Genomic DNA, 24,587 nt, shown 5'->3' with positions numbered 1-24,587 from the left:
CCCAAATCTGAGATCACACAGACTTCTGATCTCTGATTAACAGCATATCTCCTGCATCCTTCCACTAATGGCATAAGGGTGGATTTCAGAGTGCATGTTCCATCAACAGCGCTGTCTTCACAAAACTGCACTTTCATGAAGCAGTTCTTTGAAACTTGCAGAGCTCCGCCTTTGTGTAACATGACAATTTTGTTGCTGTGCTGGTCGTTGTTGCCATTCCTATGCTTTCAAAAGCTGCCACACTTACAGGAACAAAAACAAAACAAAACAAAAAAACCTAAACAAACAAACAAAACAAAACAAAAAAAAAACCAAACACCCCACCAACAACCCTAATCTTCATTTGCAACTATCCTGCAAGATTACCACTGTGAAAGGATTTTGCTGCTGTGGGCTGCTAGGTACTTCCACAATCTAATGCAGACGGCTGAACCACTGAGACTGCCTGTAGCTTCCATGAGACAGCACACCACTGGCATGCAGAACTGTAGTGTTCACAGAATGAAATTCAAGTAACAGCGTATCTCAAAGTAAGTACAATCTACACCACAAAAGGCAACAACAGATTTAAGCTGTAGATTTGTCTGGACACTCCTAATGTAGAAAAGCCAGAAAAAGATTACGTTGGGAAGGTGCCTTTTTGAATCAAAATGGTTAGAAACAAACAAAAAAAATCAAAGAGGAAAGCAAAACAACAACAACAACAAAATCAAGCAAATGACAGAATGCAACAGACTGAGCAGAAGGCAACAAATGCCTTTCCTTCTCTACAATTAAGTCTTCATAAAAAATGATTCCTGTACCCTCCCCCTTGAGACTGTATTTACCACGTAAAAATATGGCCATTGTTAGGCATCTAATCCACACATTCAGGTTGCTAGATTTTGGTATTAGATGAGAGACTACTGATTGCCAATGCGTAGTCTAAAGTCTTCTGAAGTAGCATATATATATATATATATATATATATACTGTTAAACTTGTGGCACCAAGAACTTGTGTTTTGCTAAGAGAGTGTAATGAACAAATAAAAAAGTACAACATTTAGGACTGAAGGCAGCCTTGTTGCTTGTATTTTACTGGTTCCTACAACTTGTAAATATGGGCTATTAACCTTGCATTTTCTAGTTAACTGGTTATACAGATTAAATATATTTTGTAGTTTTAAGACTTTTCACTGAAAGGTGCGCAAGTCAAACACTTGATATTCTACAGCCATATGACTACTAAAAATGCACAAGTATTTCCATGTACTGCAAATTCTTAAGAAGCTATATTTAAAATTAAGTGTAGAAACACAGCAGATTGGTGTTACTTGGGTTAGGCACTCCTTAATGCAGAACAAATCATTCAAACCTTTCAGTTTTGAATGAACATCAATTCTGTCCCAACCCTGAAAACAAGGACTGCCAGTAGCCAAGAAATTAAATTTAATGTTATAGAAGAAGGTATATCAAAATATCGAACTACACTTGCATGAGGTGAGTGCAAAGTTGAAGAAAGTTAAAATCTATGAAAAAAATTTAGATTAAGGACTACAATACTGGATCAAATTTACACAGCCTGAATTTGCAGCTGTTTTTTGCTCTTAACTTCCTCCTGTTGAGATATACTGACTTCCTCCAAGAAAAGGAGTTCTCTTACACAAAATGTATCATGTTCACATAATTTTTTTCCTATTATTCAGAACAAAACAGTTTTGCTGGCAGAGATTGTGGGTTCGCAGGGACATTTAAGCTTTCATTAAACTGGAAAGCAGTCAAGTCTTTGTGTCTACAAATTTTACATTTAATAGTTCCACAAATTTGGCAGAGTTCACAATGATGTCTAGGATGTCTTCACCAAATCGTAGACATAAATATGGAAATCATCATCAAACTTGATGAAATAGACAGATGGTTTGGCTTCAACTTGATGAATGACCATGCCAGTCCGTTTTGAGCCATCTTCTTTGGCATATTCCACTTGTTTGCCTACCAGGCTGTCCACAACTTCACCTGGTTCCCGTTCTGCAGGAGGTGAATCATCTGTAACACAAAACCAGTATACTTTGGTAGGCATGGATGGAATTTCAGTATGGAAAATAACATCAAACTCATCTGCAAAACCAGTAATAAACTATCAGAACTTTTAAATACATAGTATGCTGTTTTGTTTACACAAACATTTAATAACCAGTGTACTTCTGAAATGTACAGTTGCGTATTTTTTTAGCCCACCAATAATACAACAGTTCAATTTTACAAAGTCAAAAACAGCACTTTTGATTGTTTAATCTTTAATCAAAAAGGTTTACATACATGTTATCAAAAATGTTTGTGGATTACCAAATTCAATCTACCAGCAGGAACAAGACTGGATCTCATCAGCAGCCCCATCTACCCCCTATACACACATTATGCGATGTTTGAGTATATGCAACAAGCACACCTCCAAGATGTCTACTACGAGTAACCTCTTTGTTAGAGCTTTTGATTTGACGTTGCAATAGGTATCATTACTGAAGTCTAACCATATTATTTGCTTGGCTAGCAAAATCTACCCAGAAGTAGCCTTGTATTTTTTGACAGTGTCTATGCCACGCATTGATGCAAAAAGACAAGTAAATTACAGAACAAATACAATAAGCAGTAATAGCAGTGTACTGAAGAACTGGAAGCTAGCCTCACCAAAAAAACCCACGTTCTTTCTCTATTTCTTTTATGAAGTTTCTCTGTAAATGTACAGTTCCTCCATAAATGCATCGTCACAAATAGTTATCATTCTCTCAAAATCAGTTTTATGTGAAGTATTTGTTGACAAAACATAAGCTTTTAATTAGAAAGAATTGTGCAGTGTTTACACAGTTTTAGTATCAAAACCGGTAAAGTATTTTTCCCTTACAAAAATAAAAGCTTAAAAGAAGTTACGTTTTTGTGTCCTCACATACACAAAGACAAGTAACAACCTAAGCTTGAGAAAATAAAAAGAATCGTCCCGGTAAGTTTTAGCTTTAACACTAGCGCAAATTCTACTCTATTCTATATTCCTGAACAATATTTATTCTGTGAAAATTCTTCATGTTAGTAGGAAAAGCCACAAAACTTTCACTTCAAGAAACAAGAAAAATATATTCCCCTAATCTACCATTTTTTTTCTTCATTCTGCAACATGTGAAAGAAAATGAATTTTCAATAGCTTAAGTGCTTCTTTTCCCCAATAAACTACTCAAAGCTTTTCCACTTTGAAGACCTACCACAGCTAAATTAAACTGCTTCAGAAACACAAATCAGAAACAACCTCTGTGAGCTATGATACCTCTTTCCATATAAGAACAATAGTGGAAAGCGTCTGGCTTGTCGAGTTTCTAATAAAAACTCCAGACAGAACCTCTTCTGTAGTAGCAAGAACATATCTTCAGCAAAGTTAAGAATAATTATGGAAAACAGCTTTCCACTACTTACTGCATACTCCTCTGCTGATTAAAAATGAAATTTTTCAATAGTTATAAGAATTATTTTAACATCACCTGCAAACTTAGTATGCTTTTTTGACTGTGTCCAGATCACTTATAAAAATACTGAACAGAACTGGCTCTAAAATTGACCCTTGGGAACCCCAACAGTCTAATGTAACCCCTTACAACCTTTACTACAACTTCTTGATCCCAACACATCAGCCAACTGTTCATCCACAAATTTACTTTACTCCTTAAGCAGGGGATCTCAACTGTGTCATTGCCAAATGCAAGCTCCGTACAACCCAAATCCTCCATAATCAAATCTGGAATTGCATCCATAGTCAGTTCTAGCCCAGTCTACAAATATGTCCAGAATGTATCTAGAGTGAGTGAGCAGATTTTAAGCAGATGAATAATCAAACCACCCCCAGAATTTCTCAGATTAACAGAACTGCATTCATAAAAGGTCATGTCCATGTCCCATGCCCATTAATAAACCACAGGCAAATACTTATGTAAAAAGATGACACTTTCCAGAGGAAAAAAAAATGTTAATGGGACTACTTACTTGAATCAGGCATAATGCGAAGGTCACCCTCTTTATAATCATCTAAGAGTTGGTACATGTACAAGACAGGATCTTTCTCATAGGTAATATAAAACCATGTGTTCATAATAGGAGCTCGAGCCAAGACCATCCCCCTCCATTCATCTTTTGAGCCATCTTCTGTCTCAAACATGTGTTCCACAGCTTTGCCAATCATTGTGTCTGCCAGGTGGGCATCACTAATTCGAGATGAAGCTGCAATGACAGCATTCCATAAGTTCATTCAACAGCACAATTATATGTCACTGTGAAAAGCAGGTTTTTTTTCATGATTCATGAACAGATTTTATTTGAACTTAGTCAATTCATATACAAAGCAAACACTGTCCATTCCAGAGTTTACTTAGTGAAGAAATGCAGAATTTTACTAGTGTTGTTGAAACAATAAATCATTGTATTGCTCTTATCATAGAATCATAGAATCACAGCATCACAGAATAGCCTGGGTTGAAAAGGACCACAATGATCATCTAGTTTCAACTCCCCTGCTACGTGCAGGTCGCCAACTACTAGACCAGGCTGCCCAGAACCACATCAAGCCTGGCCTTGAATGCCTTGCTCAAAATCAAATACTCATAATGCACTGTAATGCAATACCAGCATAGGCCACAGCAATGAAAACTATTTGTATTTTAGCTAGATATTGGGCAGTGAGCAGGTCAGGAAAGCTAGAAAAAGAAGTCAAACAGAGGGCAGTTTAAGGAAGTTGAAGTCATTGAAAATGTTTCCTGCTGTTATTAGAAATACTTATGTAAAGTACAGAAGGAAAAATATCACTTCCAGACATACTACACACAACATAACCAAGATCACCTAGAGTTTAGATTTTAGTGGAAAAAGCAAAGTTAACTTTTCATAATCTTGCTATGGTAAGACTCTAACCACAGAATGTACTATATGCTATTTAAAGACAAAAAAACAAAACAAAAACAAAAAAAACCCTACTGGATTCTCTGGTATTGTCAGATCTTTGTGAAATCAGAAAATTTAAACAGAATGTTTAAGATTACCTGCCATATGACAAAAAATAATTAATAAAATATAAGTAATCAGATTTCATCTTTTCATTCCTGGGATGCCAGGAAACGTTCAAAAATAAGTGTCAAATTATATGTGTGTATTTAGGAAAAAAAAACAAACACTTACCAACTCTGTCTGGAAGGACTTCAAGTGCAGAAACTCTTTCATCCTTGTGCAGCTCTAGTCCATATACACAATCAAATCCATCATACTTTATAAGATAAAGAGAGGGATTTACAGGAACTTGGTCAAGAACTGTGCCCTTCCACTGTGTTACAGGTCCACTCCCTTCTTTCCATCCATGCTGTATTCTGCAGCCTACAATGTTTCTTCGTGGCTGAGAAATTGGTTTGCTTGGTCCCACATTGTTTCTGTGCTTTCTGTACACAGATACAAACACAATATTAAATAAGCACATATTCAAAATTCTACTCTGGATAAGAAGTGTATACTTTGTCTGCAGCTCAGTGTATCTTAGCGAAATAAAAGTATAAGGCTTATTACGCTATGCTGGAAAAAAAAAAAAAACAACCAACAAAAACATACTGAAGAGTAGTGGATTACTCCCAACAACATTTTAATGAGAGCTTTGTAATTGTATACCTAAAACTAGTTTGCTTAAGAACTATGCTGACTATCAACTCACCTGATCACATCTCAAAGCACAGTTACCTCACAGAACTTTACTATCTTGTTTCTCTGCCTTGTGAATAGTAAACATAAGTCCCTTACACCAGAATGAAGAAATGAGTGGAAGTATTACTGGCAGGTGACTAAAATTCTTCTAAGGAATTTTTTCTCCTGTAACGTGTGTTTTCATCTGAAAGATATTTTGCTTCCTTCTTCACTTATTTTGGAGTCAAAGTATTTTTAACGGTATGTCAGCAATAATATTCTTCTAGCATTCCTTTTTATTGCAACACCATTAAAATTGTATGTAATGGTAACGGCAATAGAAGGCATACTTCTTAGTGCACTAACATTTTTCTGCCCTTCTTGTTTTCATGGAAGTTGCATGAAAATTCCTTCTGGTCTGAGCAGTTGTTCTGATCAGCAATCACGTAAGCTGTCTGACAAAGCACTGAATGCTTCATGCAAGTTATTAAAATCACCAACTGACCATTTGAATACAAATGGAAGAAACAAACGAACATTAGGACAGTATACTGGGGATAGGAAATTAGTACTATGTATATTTTAGCATTTTACAATATACATTTTAATTCTTAAAATGTTTATTTAGAGGGGTGACATATCAAAATAATGGTGAATCTCAACTAAAACAAAAATAATTGTTTTGATTAGTTACTACCTGTTATATACTTCATTTATATGGCAAACATGAAATAATATTCTTAAAAGTAACATCTAAAGAATGAAAATAGGTTGCAAACAAAACAAATTTTTTTTCTTAAAGACAGCAGTAACTGAAGAGAAAGTTGATGAGAGCTCACAGAGCAGTGTATGTATGATAAAGATACAAAGAAGACAACAGTGAAATCTCAGTCCTACAGAATAAGGCATTCACTATATGAAACTAGAATGCATAATGCTGAAGATGTAATCAAAATTCTATAAAAAACGAGACGTATGATTATTTCATCAACTTACTATTTCATCAGCTTGTTCCACCTTCAGAAAAAGATCTTAGCAGATACTTCAATAGTTGAATTTAACAAAATTCCCCTTCTGTGATTTGACTTTTTCAGCAAAATAAGGCTACAGTGCAGTCTTAACTTCTGAGAGTATAAATTATTATAAACTATCAGCTACAAGGCTCTTTCTCGCAGTTGGTTTTAATTTTATGCTGACACTAGAACGCATTTTCAAACTCTTGGTCAAGTGTTTCTTTTTTTTTTTAATTACAATGGTTTCAGTAATACTTTATTATGACTCAGAGGAGACAACAGAAATGAGTTTTACATTTACTTAGTTCTAATGAATCTTAGTTCTATTTAAGACAGAATAAAACAAAGTTAAAAAAAACCCTGAAAATTACAATAGCATCAGTTTTTAATGTTTGTATATGCTGCTAGTTATCTGATTCTTGAAAAGTTTAAAGATACTTTTCAATATCAATTTTTCTACCTGTAAAGCACCCTGAAACGTTTAAAGTGAAACAATTAAGTGAAAAGCTTCACAGTCATTCTAAATAATATGATGAAAAAATACTGGAAAAGTGAGTTCAAACTAGTAACTACCTTTTAAAATGCCTTGGAAAGGGCAAAAAACATTACAAATGTAGTCAAACACCATCCAGATCAAGCTGTTTTTGAAGGCTGTTCTACCACTGAACTGCCATTCACTCTCATTTGCAGTATTTTTTAATGTAAAAAATGAGATCTTTAAATTAGTAAATTTCCAAGGAAAATTTATATTTTCTTACATATGAATGTGTGGTAAGAACAAATGTATAGCTTTTTAAGCAACAGCTACCAATTTATTTTCATCCAAGACAAAAAGTAATGAACCCAAGTAATGCCTTAATAGTATGCTGTTTCTGTAATACACCAAGTAATAAAAATATACATAACCTCTGAGATGCTATATCCAGAAGACCCAAAGTGTTTACCTCTATTAGAATTCTCTTCTAAAATTTCACTCAGATTCTCAGATTAAGGAAATTAATTAATTCTCAATCAATTTTCTAGATACGTACAACACATGGAGTCAAACAAACAAAAAACCAGCAAGTCCTAGAAATAGTTCTCAACACATCAGACATATCCTCAGTGTGTTTCAGATCCTCTTCCGTACCTTGAAGGCATTAAGCTGGTAGAGAAAACCTAGTTATGAAAAGGCTTCATTATCGAAACCAGCTTTGTGAGACTACACACATAGAAAGAAATCTTCCTACTTCTTCAAATTATGCTTAGATGGTCCTCATACAAACTTTCATTTTGCATGTGCTATCAGGACAAACAGTGTACTGCATAACTACTTACAACTGGCAGCTGAGAACCATTATTTTAGGACTGTGCTTACAAGACAAACTGGTATTTATAAAAGGAGCATAGCAATTTCCAATAGTCTATGTAGTTGTCCATTTAATTAAGTTTTGAGAAAAAATAAATTTTTTCCAGCTCTCAGAGAAACGAGTTAGAACTAGGGAAAGAAACAGCAAAGGATGAAAGAAAGCCACGCCCCTAACATTCGGAGAGGAAAAAAAAAAAAAAGCACAGCTGCAAAAGAACTGGCAAGAAAACTCTGCAATTGTGTAAGTGGTGTAAGTGCAGCACAACAGCAGCGGTCCAAATAATTTTAGGCTTTCACAGTATGAAGAAGTATTAAAAATAGGACCCCAAACTTATTACAATCTTATTACAGACTACCACCAATAGCAGAATGACAATGAAACTCTTATTAACTACTATTCACAATATTCAGACAATGAGGCACTTTAGACGAAGAGCTTTCTGCACTCACCCAAAACTCACTATTCAGTTGCAAAATCTTATGATGCTGCAGAAGCCAAGATTACAAGTTGGTTTAAAGAGGGATCAGAAATTCAAAAGGCTAGGTTCACTGATAGTTAAACTGCAGGTACAGCCTGCACCTTGAGATCGTCAAATTGCAAACTACAAGAAATGCGGGGAGAAGAAAGTATTGATACGTACATCATTTCTTGTACTCTTTTCTTAAGTACCAAGAGTGGAGAAAGAATGAGATCTGAGAGGCTACTGACTGATCTGATGCTAATGAGGTCAGATTCATATTCACAGTAATGGTCACTACCCACTGACATCATCTGGAAGATCTGTCTTTATGCTGAACTATAATCATGGCTGAATCCTTTCCAAAAGGCTCAACAGTTGACTACCACTTAGTGATGACTTCAGAAGAGTAATCCGCACTGCTCATATGATCACTTCCTTGACTCATGCTCTCTTACATACTCTTGGCTCTGCCCTCTGCCACAAAAATTCTGTAGCATGTATGAAGTCTCCCCTATGGCCTTAACATACCAAGGCTGGTTCCTCTTGTTTTATATTAAATGAGGAATATAAAAGTCATGATAACTAAATCAACAACAAAGTATGCATTACTAACTTACTGTCTACTATAACTGCTCAGAGTATTATAAGCACACATTGTTACAGAATCATCCATATCTCACCTTCTTACTGTAAATTATACATGTAAACAATTCTCCGCTAGTCTCTCTTATTCTCAGATAAGTCAGTGAACAGCACGTATCTTCGTTTGGTACATAAAACCTTCACTAAATGATCAAGAAACAATTGAACTAGGCTAACTTAACATAAAACTAAGCTGGATAGTTAAATTCCTCAAAATTGTATTATATAGCCTTTATGCTCACAAATGCACAACCTATTTAGGTATTTAAAAACTGTATATCAACACAACAGTAAAGACAAATCTAGCCACCCTCAAGTACAAAAGGCAACCCACCTCTGATAGTCTTCCCATCATACACTCCTTTCTCTGAGCGGTTGAAAAAGAACAAGAGAAATTAAGTTTTAACCAACTCTACCTGCCTCTAGACAAATAAACTTATGTCTTTGCCTTCTATGAAGATAGATAAGAATGGATAATGATGAGTTGGTGGAAGGGATTAGAGTAATTTTACATAAAATTTTCTCTCTGGGAAACAATTATTATTCATTCAAAAAAGTTAAGTCACTGAAAACACACTTGGTAGGCAAACTGCTTTGGATTGATGCATGTCATAAACCACTATAATAGGACTTTAGACTTAAAATTGAACTAGTAACTTTTTAATAAATTTCAGGCTAAAGCAGCCTAGATTTCTCCATCAGAGATGCAGTCAGATACATCTCACCGATCAATAATGACCAGAGTATTAACTGTTTTCTCACAGCTACTCAGCAACATTCAGTAGCTAATTAAAGATCTTGTACAGGAAATAATGCATGTCATGAGAATGCATAAGAAGATATCCTACACATATGAACAGCAGCCTTCTAACAGACATACTTCAGATGTCCTTTATTTCAGAAAAGTGAAAAATCCTTTTCAAAACTACAGTTCTAGTGAATGGAAGATAAAATATTTCTAAGGTTATTTCCATACTTGTCTACCAGTAAGTATGCTTTAGAATTGTTAGCAACAGATGAACATTTTGCCAGATTAACAGAGGTCCCTGAGTACATGCGACTGGTTTCTGGCTTGCAACTGCTTCTCTCTGAATCCCAGAGAAATTGTAAATTGTAGTCATAAGATAATTTCAGAATAACATTCAAAAATGATGCTTAAAACTCCCTTAGTGACTTATTCTTTCCTACCACCCTCCAGAAAGAACTGAAGTCTGACTCTACACAAAAAACAGATTGCTATTTCCTAAATTTTACAGAAGCTAAGTGATTGGAACAATGCAGATATATTTCTAAAACAGTCCTTCCAGTTACAGACAGCTGCATTTTTGTAAAAATATTAACAACTTACTTGTGGGAAGTTCTTTTCTTCATCATGCTGGCAGAGACTCCTGCATGACCTACAATATAAATGATGATGGAATTACTGAAAAATAAAGACTGTGTACAACGTCACAAAAATCTATGTTAAAAAAACTTATACATAAAAATTTCTCTATGAGCACTAAAATGTACACAATCCAAAAACATCATGTTGTGAATTACCAATGTACTCCTGCAATGGGAGAAGGCTTTACAGAAATAAGAAATAAGCTTGAAGTGTGATATGGCTACAATAGTTAAAGAGAAAGCTGAACTTCACTTAACAGGGACCTGGTCTGTGTTCTAGAAAAATGGCCACAACAGTTGAGATGACCAGCTAGCTATAACAGTTAAGTGAATCAACTAACTGTTTAACTGTCTGTTCTTATGCAAATCAAAAAAATGCAAATGAATGTCTTGCTGAATTAAATCAGACCAACATGGAGGTAGTATAGATGTGATTCAGCCTGAAGAACATAAGAAAAAAAAGCAATGAAAAAAAGGAGGCATGAAGAGAGCAGGTCTCCTAAGCCGGCTTCAACTCATATATTCCTTCTGAATAAATAAAAATGTCTAATACTATGATGAGGAGTTCACAGTTCACAGTTCACAGTTTAGTATTAGAAAAAAGTATGCTCCTATAAAGCCCAACACTGAAACAGACCTCATCCTGTCTTCTGGGCCAGACAACTGCTTATCAGCTATGGTTAAGGGTAGTGGAAGAGAGCGCGGGGGATGAGAAATATCAGATGGTTAATGGTGGTTGGGAATGCTCAAAAGTTGCAAACTGCCCTGATAAAATCTGCTATCTCAGACAGGTTTGACAGACCCAAGTCTGTAGGGTCATGCCAGGGAGCCCTCAAATTTCCTTGGCAGTACAGTGTCAAGAAGCTTTTGGCCTGCCACAGGGAGAGCTTTATAGAGCTGATAACAAAAGGCGGTGAGGTGACTAATTGCCAGGAGAAATGTACCATCGCAGCCACCATCACAGTGCAACTGCTATATTATGATTGTGCTGTTATTTCAGTATACCAGTGTACTGCTCTGCTAAATGAAAATCCCATCTAACATCAAATACATTCAGAGGGATAAAGCGGGCATTAAAACAAAACCTTGTTGAGGGCAGTACTCAAAAGAACCTTGTCAAAGCAATGAACTAATGTGGAACTAATTGGACATGTTTTACTAGCATCTGTAAACAGCCATGTGTATAAACACGCTCAGAATTTTGACTATTAATGCTTAAATAAACACCCATAGAAAGACATTTAATTAAGTTTCTTTACAAGTCTAAACAAACCAATTTTTCTATATTTAACAGTATGTACATGTTCCAAGCATAGCTTTGGGTATGGTAAGTCATGCTAAGTCATAGCAGTATCATACAAGAGAGTCAAGCACTAAAAGTACTCCTAACCATCAGTCTCCATAATATTCCCATTTTTGCTTTTTCAAGTGGAAAAATAAAGAGGATATATAAAGTAACAAATGGCAGAATTAATACTGTATCTTATGTTTATAGCATTCAGGCTTGAATCAAATCCTCAGATTTGTGTTTCCAGTTCTAATGACATCTAGAAGGTTTGGGTTACAAAAACAAGCTTTAAGGGTAAATACTAAAGTAAATATAGCAATATAGACTTTTAGGAGATTATACAATTAGAACTGTACTTTAAGCACGTTTGTATGAACTCTTAATGAGAAAATAATAATTTCAAAAGATAACCAAAAGTTTGATTACAAACGCTGAAGAACTTGGGAACTGACTGCAACTAAAGTTGCTTCTGTATGTGAGATGACTATGTTTAATTTATACTTAATTAAACAAAATTTATTTTATTAGAAGTATGGGGGTGTTTTACTAAAATTATAAATCTTAAAAAAAATAAAAGTTTTCTCATAAAGTAAAAGATCTGCATCATCAGAACATTAACATGTTTCATGTTTTAAATTACTGACTGATAATGGTTTTGGCTAAAACAGCTCAGCAGAATCACCATGAGTTGGAAGGAGTCTATAAGAATCATGAAGTCCAAATCCTGGCTTGACACCTAAAAATCAGACAATATGTCTGAGAGTATTGTCCAGATGCTTCCTGAACTCTGGTGAGCGTGGTCCACTTCCCTGGGGAGCCTGTTCTTGTGCATGATCACCCTTGTCTGAGATTAAGGAGGAATTTGTTGACTAGAGAACTATTGTCGCGCTACCCAGTTCGAGCTTTCAGAATTATCATGGTATAGGAATGAACCTCTTTACTGTGCTCAACATACTTCTTATATATTCTTCATTAGAAAGCAGTAATTTACCAATAACAGCTCATTGGCTTAAGATTCTACCAAGCAACAGCAGTAAGACAACAGGCTTCTCAATTTCCCTAAATATGACATTAACTGTACATATCAGCAGAAGAGCATAAAGAGAACATCCTGTTATTCTTTAATCACAGTTTGTTCTAGTTTGCTGACTCCCAGGGTTTCATACCTACAAGGCCTACCATGGAGTTTATCAAGTCCAATGGTGATTCACCCTTAGTTACATCCTCACCCAGAGAGAATACAGAATAGGGTCTAAATGACTAGAGTAAAAATCTTTAAAGATTTATGGACCCTCATTCTGCAAAGACAGTGATAGAGGGGTTATCCTTACTTCTGCTTAAGGCTGAAGACCATCAGCTGAGGGAAAAACATCAATATTAACAGGAGGGAGTGCATGAACTCCAGAGACCCTTGTTGAAAATTCCTGAATCCTCTAGACTCAAGTGAGTTGCCACTCCAAAGGCAGTCTAACTAATGCAGTATATAACGTTGAATGTGCACGTTTACCTTTGATCCACCACTCACAGATCAAGACTCAAGACAATCCTGGGTCCACGTTAAGTGGTGAAATTTCTCCCTCTCTGTCGGTCTTTCCCTTAATCTCCTCTTAGTCATTTTTCTTCAGTAACTGTTGCCTACTACTGTAGAAAATTACCTAATTTTGCCTCAAAGTAGTTGTTAGAAAGCTCAGTAATTTGTCTAGTATGGTTCCGTTGAGTCACTACCTGACTAGGTTGCTCTGGCAACCCTTGTCAAACATACAGTATCACTATTTGAGGAATTTCAAACATTCATCTTCTTCACAACTCACTGAGTGGGAATAAAACAACTTTGTCTGCAAAGAAGTTTTTCTTGATATCCAGCCTGAACTTTTCCTGTGGCAGCTCCATGCCTTTCCCTTCTACTGCTGGCCACCAGAGAACACTGCCCCTCCACACCTCTCATGAGAAAGCTGTAGGCTGCAGTGAGGTTTCCCGTCAGCCTCCTCTTCCCTGGACTGAACATACCCAGGGATGGGGGGCTGGGTCCCCACACATGTAGAAGACAACTTACTTTAACAACTGCAGTATTGTTAATAGTTAAAATTTACAAATTTCCTTGCCTGATTATCTTTCAGCTACAGGAAGGCAAGGATACACCTAGGTAAAACAGTAGTAAGACAAAAACTCTATAATAGGAAGTGGATAGATTGTGAAGAGCTGTGTCTGAGTAACAGCCATGACAAGGTTGAGAGCTTATCAGTTAAAATCAGGGATTGGTCCAAGAAAGGACATCAGGCATTTGGGGTCTACTACAGGCCACCTGATCAGGAGGAGCATGCTGACAAGGCCTTCTTGCTTCAACTGCAGCAAGCGTCACACTCACAGGCTCTTGTCCTGATGGGGGATATCAAACACCTGGTTATCAGCTGGGATAGCAGCACAGTGGCAGACAATCCAAGAGATTCCCAGAGTTTGCTGAGGACAACTTCCTGGTCCAGGTATTAGACAGACCAACCTGAGGTGAAGCCTTACTGGACCTGGTAATCACCAATGCACAGGAGAGCATTAGAGAGATTAAGATTGGAGGCAGCCTGGGCTGTAGTAACCATCCCTGGTGGAATTTGTGATCTTGAGGAATGCAGGCCTGGCAAAAAGCAGAGTCAGGGCCCTGAACTTCAGGAGAGCAAACCTGGCTGCTCAAGGAACTGCTGGATGGGATCCCTTGGGAAACTGTCTTTAAAGGTGTAGGAATAGAACAGAACTGGCAGCTCTTTAAGGACACCCTTCTGCAAGCACAACAGCTCACCATCCCCCAGCAGAAGAAAACAAGTAGAGAAGGTGGGCCACTGACATGGCTGTGCAAGGACATGCAGCTTAAACTGCAGGAAAAGTGAGAAATGTACAGGAAGTGGAAGCAGGGTTGTGTAGCTTGGGAAGAATACACGGATGTTGTCTGCAAGTGTAGAGACAGGATTAGGAAAGCCAAGTAGAATTTGGCAGAGGATGTGAAAAATAACAAGAATGGGTTTTACAGGTAAGTAGGCAAGAGAAGACAGGTCAAGGAGAATGTACCCCCCTCTGATAAATGAGAACAAAGAACTGGCTTCCTTAGACCTGGGAAAAGCTGAGGTCCTCAATCTTGCCTCAGTCTTCACTGGTGGTTATCATGGGGCAGATCCTCCTTGTTACCATATTAAGGCACACATGAGACAAAAAGGTAATTTGAGACAGCCAGCATGATTTCACTAAGGACAGATCTTGCCTGACCAATCTGGTGGCCTTCTATGTTGGAATGACAGAATCAGTGCATAGGAGAAGGGCGATGGATGCCGTCTACCTGGACTTCTACAATGCCCTTGACATGGTCCATCATCACATCCTTCTCTCTAAATTGGAGAGGTATGGATTTGAAAGATGGACTGTTTGATGGATTAAGAACTTGGCTGGTCACAGCCACAGGGTTGTAATCAGTCATTCTGGGTGAAGCCCAGTCACAAGTGGTGTCCCCCAAGGGCTGGTCTTGGGACCAGTGCTCTTCAACATCTTCATCAATGACATAAGGCGATGGAATTGAGTGCACTCTCAGCAAATCTGCAGACAACACCAAGCAGAGTGGTGTGGTCAATACACTGGAGGGAAGGAAAGCCATCCAGAGGGACCTGGACAGGCTGGAGAAGTGGGTCCATGAAAACCTAATGAGGTTCAACAAGGCCAAGTGTAAGGTGTTGTGCTTGAGCTGTGCCATCTCAGTTATTTACATAGAAGAACTCCTTGAGAATAGGTCTGTAGAGAAGCACTTGGGGGTCCTGGTGGATAAGAAACTGGACATGAGCCAGCAGTGTGTATTTGCAGCCCAGAAGGTCAGCAGTATTCCGGGCTGCATTAAAAAAGGGGTGCCCAGCAGGGAGAGGGATGTGATTGTCCCTCTCTAATCGGCTCTTGTAAGGCCCCATCTGGATACTGTATCCAGGCCTGGACACCCCCAGCCCAAGAAAGACGCAAAGTTTTTGGAATGGGTCCAGAGGAGGGCCGCTAAGATGATCAGAGGGCTGGAACACCTCTCCTATGAAGAAAGGTTGAGGGAACTGGGCTTGTTTAGCTCCAGGAAGACCTCATTGTGGCCTTCCAGTACTTGAAGGGAGCATAGAAACAGGAGGAGGAACTACTGCTTACATGGGTTGATAGTAATAGGACAAGAAGGAGTAGTTTCACACTAAGATAGGGGAGGCATAGGTTAAGCATTAGGAGGATGTTTTTCACACAGATTATGGTGGCGCACTGGAACAGGTTGCTCAAGGATGTTGTGGATGCCCCATCCCTGGAGGCATTCAGTACCAGGCTGGATGTGGCTCTGGGCAGCTGGTCTGGTGGTTGGTGATCCTGCCCACGACAGGGGGGTTGAAACTAGATGATTATTAAGGTCCTTTTCAACCCAGGCCATTCAATGATTCTATGAAAAATTCTCAGACTGCTGTTTTTCCTGTTAAGAAAGGTTTTTAAAACTAATTACTTTTAAAAAATAATAGCTAAAACAAATAGATGTTATTTAATGAAGTAAATGAAGTTTGTAACCTTCAAAAATAAGTTACTCAGCTAAAGACTATGTACACTACACTAGACCATACAACCATTAACACTGCTTGAACAAGATATACACATTCCTATCTGCGTAACAGCATCGTGCGGAAGAATATTTCTTTATTTGGTACTCGTACAAAAGGTCAGAGATGGCACAAAAAGCCATTATGTTCCACAAACAATTGCTGGTGCCAGTACCTATCAGCTCTGAGATCTTGGCACACAGCTGAGGTTCCACATGGAGCACGTCACCCCGTGCCACCTTGCAAACATGTGGTAGAGGAGAACTGGCAGGCAGATGGTGTTCCTGCTGCAGTGAACCCCCGGTCCTCTCCTCCACCTAGCCCCCTGTCCTTCCCCCCAAGGGAAGAACTGGAGGGTGTGGGGCACAGGCAAAAGCAGCATAACTCTCTCCCAAAAAGGCACCAGGGTGATATTCACCAGACAGGTGGATCTGCTGCCCTGCCATCAAGGCAATTTATGAGGGGTGGAAACAGATACTGGCTCAGCGAAGTGGACATCCCCCATCCTTGGCTCCCCATGTGTCACTGCACAATAGGTTTGAGGCCCTGGAACTCGAGGGAGAAGTGAGTGAGGGTGTGGAGGGAGGTCCACCCATGAGGTTGCCGCGTGAAGTGGCTGACCCCACACCTCAAGACTGCCTAAACCTGGAAGGACAGAAGGGTGGTTGTTGTAGGCGACTCCCTGCTGAGAGGAAGGTCCTATATGTCGGCCTGATCCTACCCACAGGGAGACGTGCTGTCTCCCTGGGGTCAGGGAGATTTCTACGAAACTTCCTGAACTGATTCACCTTTCTGATTATTACCCTTTATTGATAGTTCAGGCTGGCAGTGAAGAAGTCACCGAGAAAAGCCTGAAAACTCTCAAGCGAGACTTCATGGGACTGGGGTGGGTAGCTAAAGGAACAGGCGTGCAGGTGGCTTTTTCTTCTATACCTTCAGTAGCATGGAAGGATAATGAGAGGATCCAAAAAACCCACCTGATGAATAAATGGCTTAGAAGTTGATGCAAACACAAGAATTTTGGTTCTTTTTTGACCATGAGGCAATTTTCTCAGCACCTGGCATGATGGCTGCAGATGGAAGTAGCCTGTCTCTGAGGGGTAAGAGGATCCTTGCTGAGGAAATGGCAGGACTCATTGAAAGGCCTTTAAACTACGTATGAAGGGGGAAGGGGATAAAATCAGGGCCACTGGGGTTGAACGGGTAGTTCAAGGGCTCATACCAAACTTGATGGAAAAAGAGGGTGGAGTACAAAGGGATGGTCGAGGGCAGAGGGATGCTGGGGATGCTGTTGTTCTAGGGGATCCTGGATCCACTATAAAGGCGGTAGATGGAAAGCCCAGCTGAAATACCTTTATACTAACACACACAGCCTGGAAAATAAGCAGGACAAGTTGGAAACCGTGATGCATTTGGAAAGTTATGACCTTACTGCTATCACAGAAACATGGTGAGATGCCTCCTGTAACTGGAATGTCACCACTGAGGGATATTGGCTCTTTAGAAGGGATAGACAAGGTAGGAAGGGTCGGGGAGTTGCCCTCTATATCAAAGAGTGGATAGACTGTGAGAAAGTCAGGAACAGGTTCTTAGCCTCCAGATTAGAATTAGGGACAGGACTAATAAATGCCAGCTGGTGATAGGAGTATACTACAGGCCACCCAATCAAGGGGAAACTGCTGACGAGGCTTTCTTCCTTCAGATGCAGGAGGCATCATGCCCACAGGCTCTTGTCCTGGTGGAGGACTTCAACCATCCAGATATCTCCTGGAAAGACCACACGACGAGCTACAAGACATCCAGCAGGCTCCTGGAATGCACTAATGATAACTTTCGGGTCCAGGTATTGGACAAACTGACCCAGAGGTGCAGTGTTGCTGGACTTGGTGCTCACCAATGCAGAGGAGATCATTAAAGGCATTAAAGTTGGAGGCAGCCTGGGCTGCAGTGAATTCGTGATCTCGATGAATGCGGGCCTGGCAAAGTGTGGGATCAGGACCCTGAACTTTGGAAGAGCGAACAATAAGTTGTTCAAGGAATTGCTGGCCAAGATTCCCTGGGATGCTGTCCTTAGAGACAAAGATGTTGAGGAGAGCTGGCTACTCTTCAAGGATGCCTTCTGAGAGCACAAGAGCTCTCCATCCCTCTGAATAAGAAAGCAGGCAGAGGAGGTAGGAAACCGGCATGGCTCAGCAAGGACCTGCTGGGCACACTGAGGGCAAAGAAAGCTCTGCAAACAAGGGTTTATCACCTGGGAAGAATACAGGGATGCCGTCCGGACTTGCAGAAGTGGGATCAGGAAAGCCAAGGTGCAGGTGGAACTGAACTTGGTGAGTGATGTGAAAAACAATAGGAAGACATTCTACAGGTACACTGGCCAGAAGAGACAGGTCAAAACAAGTGTACCTACTTTGGTAAATGTAAAAGGAGAACTGGCTTCAATGGACAAAGAGAAGGCTGAGGTACTGAATGAGCTCTGCCTCGGTCTTCACTGGCAGCCAGGATTCTAGTATTTCTCACGTCTCTGAACCCTGCATTCCTAAAACTCTAGGTGGGACTGGGGTGGTAAATCCCCTCCCACTGTAAGGGCAGAGCAAGTTCCGAGACTGCCTCATGAGCCTGAATGTGTACAAATCTATGGGGCCAGATGGCGTGCATCCCAGGGTTCTGAAGGAGCTGGCTGAGGTGATTGCCAAGCTGCTCTCCATCATATTTGGAAGGTCATGGCTGTCAGGTAAGGCCCTGGATGACTGGAGGAAGGGTCACATCAGTCCCATTAACAAGAAAGGGAGCAAGGAGGACCCAGAGAACTACAGGCTGGTCAGTCTCACCTCTGAGCCTGGGAAGATTATGGAACAGATCCTCCTGGATGACATGCTTGATCACATGAGGAATGAGCGTATGATCTGAGACAGCCAGCACGGCTTCACCAGGGGAAGGCCATGCTTAACCAATCTAGCGGCCTTCTATGATGGAAAGGAGACTGATGTCATTTACCTGGACTTGAGCAAGTCCTTCGACACAGTCCCCACCACATTCTTATCTCCAAATTGGAGGGACATGGATTTCATGGATGGACACTCGATGGATGAGAAATCAGTTGAAAGGCTGCAGACACAGGGAGGTCATCAATGGTTCTATGTCCAGGTGAAGGCCAGCATTCCCCAGGGCGTCTGTCTTGGGACCGGTGCTCTTTAACATCTTTATCAATGACACCGGTGACGGAATTGAGTGCACCCTCAACAACCTTTCTGATGACACCAAGCTGAGTGGTGCAGTTGATATGGTGGAAGGAATGTGGTGGCCATTCAGAAGGATCTCAACAGGATTGAAAGGTGGGCCTGGGTGAACCTGATGAGGTTTGACATGGCAAAGTGCAAGGTTTTGCACTTGGGCCAGAGAAATCCCAGGCATCCATGCAGACTGGAAGGAGCAGTCCTTGAGAGAGGTCCTGCAGAGAAGGACATGGGGGTCCTGATGGATGAAAAACAAAACATGAGCCAGCAGTGTGCAGCTCAGAAAGCAAATGGTATCCTGGGCTCCATCAGAAGAGGGGTGGCCAGCAGAGACAGGGAGGCGATTGTCCTCTCTACTCTGCTCTTGTGAGGCCCCATCTGGAGTATTGTGTCCAGGTCTGGAGCCCCCAGTACAAGAAAGACAGAGAGCTGTTGGAGAGGGTCCAGAGGAGGGCCACAAAGATAAGATTTCTCCTCTGATTGGAGAAACCCCCCTGCGAAGACAGACTGAGGGAGCTGGGCTTGTTTAGCCTGGAGAAAAGAAGGCTGCGGGTTGACCTCATTGCAGCCTTTTAGTACCTAAAGGGAGTCAACAAATAGGAGGGGAGCCAACTCTTCGAAAGGGTGGGTATCAGCAGGACAAGGGAAATGGTTTTAAGTTGAGGGAGGGAAGATTTAGGTTGGATGTCAGGAGGAAGTTCTTTACAGAGAGTGGTGAGTCTGCCCAGAAAGGTTGTGGATGATCCGTCCCTGGAGACATTAAAGGCCAGACTGGAAGGAGCAGGGGCAGCCTGGTCTAGTATTAAATGGGGAGGTTGATGGCCTTGCCTGTGGCAAGGAAGGCTGCAGACTCATGATCCTTGAGGTCCCTTCCAACCTGGACCATTCTGTGATTTTGTGAAACAAACACCATTAATAAAAATAGGAAAATATACACTGAACAACCCCTGTCACACACAAGATTGGTGATGCACCAACAAGTGCCTGTATGTTGTGTTCTTTCTATTTTTGTTGTTGGTATATCACATCATAACATCATGTAAAACAGTGAGAGTTACAGAGTTAATTGTTCTGATTCTGTGGATTGCCTTTTTGGGGGCATTTTTGGTTCTCACAAGGGAAAGGAGGAGCAGCGCGGCATTCTTGGAAGACTTCTCACACAGAGGAAGAAAGGTGGAGCTCCTGGCAGTACACCAGCCACCTCTTGCTCACTCAGCTTGCTGGGAAGAAAAGCATGTGCTTCCCCTGCAGTCTACTAGCATAATACCTCGTATTTGGACACTCTTTTCTCTCTCATTTCCTTTGATTTTGTTGGACTTAGTAAATTACTGTTCCTCCTCAGATTGTTGCTGTTGCTTTTTTTTTTTTAGACTTATCTGCTATGTTCCTACCCTCCCCCCTCTCCTCCTCTCCCAGAGTGCACAGCCCTCAGATGCCTTGCCTCATTAGTCACAGGGCCTCATCCCACCCCAAAAAGCTAATACTTTTTTTTTTTCCTCTCTCTTTTGTCTCCTTCCAGGCTTGTGCCATCATGGACACAGATCTAGGGATAACTCTGTGACACTGTGTTGCCCATCCCTTACTCAAAAAATACCATCACACCCTTGTCAAGATAAAACTTTTTCAAGAAACTAAAATGAGAGAGTCTTTGAAGGATTACAAACATTACTCCTTTGAAGTGGTAAATCCATTAGAACAAATTACATTTTGAAATGCTGTTCCAGTTTTCTTTTCCCTAGAGGAATTTAAAAAATTAATTCAAACTACTAAAATCCTTCTGTTTTTTTTTTACATACTAAGTTCTGTGCATTTCACTTTCTCCCCAAGATCAAAGGAAAAAACTAAACTACATAAAACTATTGTAAAGTAAGACAGAGAAAACTTCAGTGGCAAGAAACACGATTCTTATTTCCTATTCAAAACTGCAAAAAGCCTGACAAGTTTTGTTGTAAGTACAGTTTCTCATTTGTAAATGAATGCGATTTTGATTACATCTATACTGTCATATTGCTACCAATATAGGTTGGTTTGGTTAGCAATAGGAATTAGTACACTAATTTAAGAACCAATGTATTAGTGAAAGGAATCCATAAGTGATAGTTCTAAAATTTTCCATTTCAGCTTTCATGATGAATAGTCTTGTTTTCCTCAATAACTCTGCAGTAAGAAAATAATAGAATAATTTCATCTTTTGCCTCAATGATTTTGCCTTGAACGAAGCAATGGAGTCACAATAGAATACTTGATATCATCTCTCTCAAAACATGCAAGAACATTTTTCTCAGGCTCCACATGTATTGCTTTTAAAAAGTGGCTCATCATGGCCTAATAAGCAATGGAAATCTTCCGAAGTGGGGAAAAGTGGACAAAAGTAAGTCAAAGATTTAGTGATGAAGTGAAAAATGGGAAGAAGTGGGTGAGCATTCGACCACCTGAGATACCACTGAGCATACTCTAAGGGACATTAGCATATTATGAGTCCTTGAAAAAGAATGAATATGTATGCCAGTGTACTGCATATGTATGTCTCAACTGTTCAAATGCAGAGCTTGAGAAGTTGTGCTTGCGTATCATAAGAAGTAAAGGAATGCCACTTTCTAACACTGTGCTGGAGTTGGAGAGTTTTCTTCCTGGATTTTGGATGACAGTATGTCTTTAAACTTAAAATGCTGATGCAAATAAGGAGTACTTTATATACACAAACATATATATATACAATATATATTGCCTTTGCAATTGATCATTCCTATGAAAAGCAACATTCCTTTGAGACGATTTATTAAAACTACTTGCAGAAGTCACATTTGAAATCAGTATATGTTTCAAATGACAGACAGCAAATTAACATTAGTGGAAGCTAGTGACATATAAAAACAATAAGTTACCAAAAGGTTTCAAAGGAATTTTCCTTCATTGGGTGCTTCAGTTCTGAATGAATTCAGCAAGTACTTGAAAGCAGCAAAATGGGTATTTTTAAAGATAACTCCCTTTCCCAATTTTACCCAATTGTATTCATTTGATTTATTGACATTTTCAGAAAAGCAGTGATTCAGAATGGTTGATTTTAGGTAATGTCCTACATCATGCATCTACAAAGTTTTTTACTGTGCTGGCCAGTCATGAGTTTAATTTCACTACACAATAAAAATGGCAATTCTACTTCTCTCTGAAAACATTAAGTAATTTCACGGAAAAAAAAAAAAGGTCTAATTATATAGAATGATTTGCATTACTTAAATAGTAAAAAAAAAAAAAAAAAAAAAAAAAAGACTGACCTGGTTTTGTTTCTAAAGGGCCTCATAGAAAAACACAGAACAACTCTTCACCACTTTATGCTTTTACTGCATCATTGCTGATAATCCTCACTTCAGAGTACGCTAGACTGCAATTGATTGCAGTCTATCAAACTGCAAAACTTCAAATAAGCCCAAATGGTCATAAAGCATGCTTACTCACATTTTGCACTTACGTGATTATAAAATACTTATGACTAATTTTCAATTTAGATAAGACAGTAGCAGCAGTCTATAGACAAACTTTTTTGTAGTGCTTAACAGAGGCTCTTCTACAATTTCTGATGAAGTTACATCAAACTATAAATACAAGGGGTATACATTTCTTTCTATTTGTGTCAGCACTTCAGGGATAAACAGAAGAAAAAGTCTCCTGTGAAAACGTCAGTGAAGGTCTACAACAAACTCATTTTTTTCCTCCTTTTAAGGAGGTGTTTAATTTACAGCTCCATTAATATTTTTTACATTATAAACTTCTTATATGCACGTCTGTATTGTTAAATTAAATCTGCTTGAGTCTTTTTGTCAGCTTCTGTAACATGAGTAAACACTCTTTTAAGACACAAGTAGTAATGCCTGTATAAAAACACTGAGACATAAAAACTATTTATAAAAGCAAGAATATTTTTTACCTACTGAAAGCAAACAAGCAAACAAAATCCATAAAACTGAAAAGGAGGCTTACCCGCATCAGCTCTGGATCGCTGACCTGGTGATTTTCCAAATGGGGTCTTCATTCATCTGTGTTTAAGTGAGCAGCAAAGCTGCTGGACTAGGGTGAAAATCCAGTTCTTCCCAGCTTTCAGGAGATCTCACTCTTCAAAGAGAAACTGCTACTTAATCCACTATTCAATCATGAATTTGTTCTTCTTCAAAAGCAGAAGACACACTCTGAAAAACAAAATAGGCAAAGCACTAAGTTGTTTGATTTGAAACTTAACTTGAAATAAGCATTCGTGGCTGAATGAGTCACTGGTTTGTAAAGACCTGCAGAAGTTCTTGGTGATTTTCTATACCTAAATTCATCTGATTCCTAAAGTATTTAGTCATCACATTCATCTAGATAATCAAGGAGATAACTAAGGACTTCTAGAAGTTCCATTTAGAAGTTAAATTAAAGAAACCTTTTTATTACCTAGAAATCTGAAGAACTGTTGGTCAAAAAGGCAACACTATTCCAATTTACGGGCACAGCAAAAAGCCTTGAAATTACTGGCCTGTAACTATAAATTCACTACCTGAAAACAACTGCACTTAAAGGATACAGCAATCACCAGACACGGGTTCTTGAAAGGAAAAGCCTGTCTCGCTAATTTGATGACTGTCCTAGTTTCAACTACGACAGAGCATAGTATAATGCTGTGCTCTGGCTTCAGAAGTAAAACAATACTGATAACAGACAGATATTTTACAATTTTTTAATTGTTACTGAGTAATGCTACACAGAGCCAAGGACATTTCATCTTCACATACTGTCACATGTATAAGGGAACTGCTGAATCACGGCCTGAACCTCTAATTGATCACCTGAGGCAAGCAATGATTCAGCCCGGGGAGCAGAGGTGAAGGCAATTCACCTGTGCTGCAGGAAGGGGTGGAGCCTGGCTCTACCTCTCCTAGACCCATTTAAGAGATGACGACCGTAGGAAAGGATCT

General features: G+C 39.4%; 1 protein-coding gene across 1 annotated transcript; it reads right to left on the bottom strand.

Annotated features, from left to right (window-relative positions):
* Positions 1-1,827: 1,827 nt before the first annotated feature.
* On the bottom strand, positions 1,828-23,668 carry SPIN1 (spindlin 1; the record flags this gene model as incomplete). The annotated part of the gene is made up of 5 exons (XM_079548167.1): positions 1,828-2,027; positions 4,008-4,241; positions 5,193-5,446; positions 10,494-10,542; positions 23,617-23,668. 5 exons carry the CDS (start codon positions 23,666-23,668, stop codon positions 1,828-1,830), a joined length of 789 nt encoding a protein of 262 aa, XP_079404293.1.
* Positions 23,669-24,587: the final 919 nt, after the last annotated feature.

This window comes from Tetrao urogallus (genome assembly GCF_951394365.1).
Source record: "Tetrao urogallus genome assembly, chromosome: Z".
Taxonomy (NCBI): Eukaryota; Metazoa; Chordata; class Aves; order Galliformes; family Phasianidae; genus Tetrao; species Tetrao urogallus.
This window is presented reverse-complemented; position numbering and strand designations above follow the sequence as displayed.